The sequence below is a fragment of the Etheostoma spectabile genome, chromosome 2 (assembly GCF_008692095.1).
Source record: "Etheostoma spectabile isolate EspeVRDwgs_2016 chromosome 2, UIUC_Espe_1.0, whole genome shotgun sequence".
Taxonomy (NCBI): domain Eukaryota; kingdom Metazoa; phylum Chordata; class Actinopteri; order Perciformes; family Percidae; genus Etheostoma; species Etheostoma spectabile.
In genome coordinates this window covers 23,435,506-23,438,597 of record NC_045734.1, presented here as the reverse complement: position 1 = coordinate 23,438,597, position 3,092 = coordinate 23,435,506, and the positions used below count along the sequence as shown (strand labels likewise).

At 38.0% G+C, this 3,092-nt stretch overlaps 1 protein-coding gene across 2 annotated transcripts in view; it reads left to right on the top strand.

Moving 5' to 3' along the window:
• ccdc85al (coiled-coil domain containing 85A, like) overlaps positions 1-1,818 on the top strand; it is a 26,580-nt gene extending 24,762 nt beyond the window's left edge. For both annotated transcript variants that reach the window (XM_032534816.1, XM_032534810.1), the window contains one exon: positions 731-1,818. In XM_032534816.1, coding sequence (XP_032390707.1) covers positions 731-768 — 38 coding nt within the window. In that variant the 3' untranslated portion in view covers positions 769-1,818. The remainder of the gene's footprint in view (positions 1-730) is intronic.
• Positions 1,819-3,092: the final 1,274 nt, after the last annotated feature.

The window sequence follows — 3,092 nt, the reverse complement described above, 5'->3', positions numbered from 1 at the left end:
ATCTATCTATCTATCTATCTATCTATCTATCTATCTATCTATCTAACTGTCTGTCTGTCTGTCTGTCTGTCTGTCTAGTATTTATTAATGGTTAATAAATAATTGTAAAAGGTTGTAAAAGACCTTTTGGCTCTGGTGCATCTGGACCAAAATCTATTTATAAACAATTCAACACTTGCATTTTGCGCCCTTGATGGATTATTGTAAGAATTGAACACCGCCTTAAAGGTTAAATCCAGTATGTGTGTTGGTATGAGGGTCAGGTGACCTGACTTTTGACATTTTGACCTGTGTACATGTCTAAATAATAAAATTAATTATGGTTAAATTCCATTTAGCTGCTTCAGTTTCAGGGTCCTGATATTGGGCACACTGCGTCACTGTCACACTACCATGGCTTACTGGGACACTTGAACAGAAAATAAACATCGGTTTTATTAGTAACACTTGCGCTTTTTCTATGACAAATCAAAATCCCTGCTGTGAAAAAGAGAATGTTTGTATTGGTAACTGTTCACTGTGGAATTCGCTAATGCTTTCTGAGTAGTGCAGACCTTTAGTGGTGCCTTACTTTGCAAGCAGCAAAATGCATGCAAGAATAGTGTTTATGAATGTCTGATATTGGCCCACAGAAGCTGGACTTGCTTTTAAAATACTATCAATAATGCCCCACAAAGGTTAAACTGTAATAAATAACATCTCTTCTTCTTGTTCTTCTATTCCTGTACAGCTTTGATGCCTCGTCTTGACCCAAACTTGACCAGCTAGTCTCCTCAAACAGAGGAGAGGGGGTGGTGACAGTGGTACAGCCCTCTTGCATCTCTGGCCTTGATAAACACAAGGGCCCCTTGACGCCATCCTCCACGACTCTGGATGGTCTGACGTGTCGCGTCAACAGCCTGCCTCCATGTTTTTTTTTCAACGTATCGAGAGTTTGAGCAAAGAGGGGGCAGGGAGTTTTGGGTGGAATGCTATTAGTACGGTTGGTAAAATTCACAAAGACTGCCGGAGCTAAATGGATTAGAGTGGATATCTCTCCCTTCCACCTGTGACACGGCCACCTCCCGGAGAGCACTCAAAGAATGGGAGGGGCGCCGGGGATCGGTGAGAGAAGATGTAGAGGAATCTGCACTGTTTGTGCCGCTGCCCTCTGTTTACAAATGTACATCATTGGTGGAGAAGCACATACATTGAACTTCTTTCTGAACCTTTATTTTACAGCACTTTTCCCTCTTTCTCCTATTTCACTACCTGTTTTCCCAGTTTTTCCCGTCTCTTCTTCATCTTCAGATATCCATCATCTCCCAAGTGTGTAATGAGACTGGTGTAATTTACGTTCTGTCTCTCAGTCTCCAAATCCAGCTAATCACATGATTACCATTTTATTCAACGTTAAATTTTAACTGAATTTAAAAACAAAACAAAAAGCATATTTGTCAAAGATGTACTAGCAAAGACAAAAAAAACCTCTTCCTGTGTCTTAAACCAAGATGGTCATCATTACTAGCTGCTGACAGATGTTCTAGTTCTATAAGATGCAATGTTCAGGTGTTATTTTTCTTTTTTGTATTATCTTCTTTGCTCCCTTAAAGCACCTATATCAAAGCTGGGGAGAAGATTATATGTTTCTCCATATTGTTGTTGTTTTTTTACAAGGAAGTAAAGTCCAAGTAAAAGTAGATTATTGGATTAGTTTTCTATATATCTCTATATATAAATATAATATGATTATTATTTTTGACTTACTGGTATTAGAACTATTATATGAAGATGCACATGATATATATATCAAATAATAAACAGACTTCTTTATGTAAAGGTGTATCACTTGTTCAGGTTTCATTTCAGTGTGCTGACTTTTCACCCTGCAGTTAAAGGTCACATTGGACATGTTGTGAAGCCAATAATAAGGTTAGAAAAAAATCTATAAGTCGCCTACAGCAACAATGACAAAACAAGGATCAGAGTGTAAGTTGTTTCTCAGTTGTTTGAAATAATGCGCTGAAGAATAAGCCAATTTGTGTAGTAAAAAAGATACAAAAATACAGATTATGATAAAGTAAAGTAGTCAAATACTAGCAAAAACACATACTTACCACCACATCCCACTGCCCCGTCTCACCCTGTCAGCTGAGGGACAATAGGTTCAAAATGGAAGTTTCCTGTTAAGTCAGTGGAACTGTCAGATCCCCTTCCTCTGCACCCGTCACCTTCCCTTACATCCTGACCAACAGGCTCATTCCAGTTGTGATATAACATCTGCTACAACACTACTAAGGATTTCCGACACAAGTGTGTGTGTGTGTGTGTGTGTGTGTGTGTGTGTGTGTGTTTATGATTTGTTCAAAGCATAAAGCTGAAGAATCCCATGAAAAGACCAGAACCCGTAACGTGTTTGATCATCTCTTAAGTTTTGACACAACCCAGTCTGTGGCTCAAAACATACTTATTCCAAACAATTCACAAATATATAGTTTCATTTAAAAAAAATAAAAAAACATTGTTATTTCCTGATATAGCTGGGCATTGTCGTTTTTAGCAAACGTTAGTCAACAGGAGTAAAAAGAACATTTGTTCAGAACCATTTCCAGCATTAATACACATTTGGTGCTCTTGTGAGAATTTACAGCAGCAAAACAGTGTTTGCGGACAAAACTCAAACTAAACTAAAGTGCCCATGTTTATTGTAATAAAGGAACATGTCACCCAGTTTGGCTAACTGTTGCGTTTTTTATAGTTCTTGGACAACTATGGAGCTCTACGGCACATACGAATAAGATGTACAGGAATACTTGATTTATGGTTGAGTTTGTTGATATTTATTGTTTATTTATTGAATTATTTTTGGTTTTTGTCTTTTCATTGAAATAAGGCATCCACTCATTATGGTTATAGTTCAGTATGGGTACGCCCCCAGGAAATGAATGAAAGTCAGTACAAGGTCATCACAAATACCAGTGTGTATGAGGTTGACCACTGGGTTGGAGTATTACCAGTACTCGATAGCAAACTGAGGCTGATCTGGTTTGATCTGATTGCTCAGAGTGATTAGAGGTTACTTATATGTCCCAGACAATCTCTTTAATGAGGGT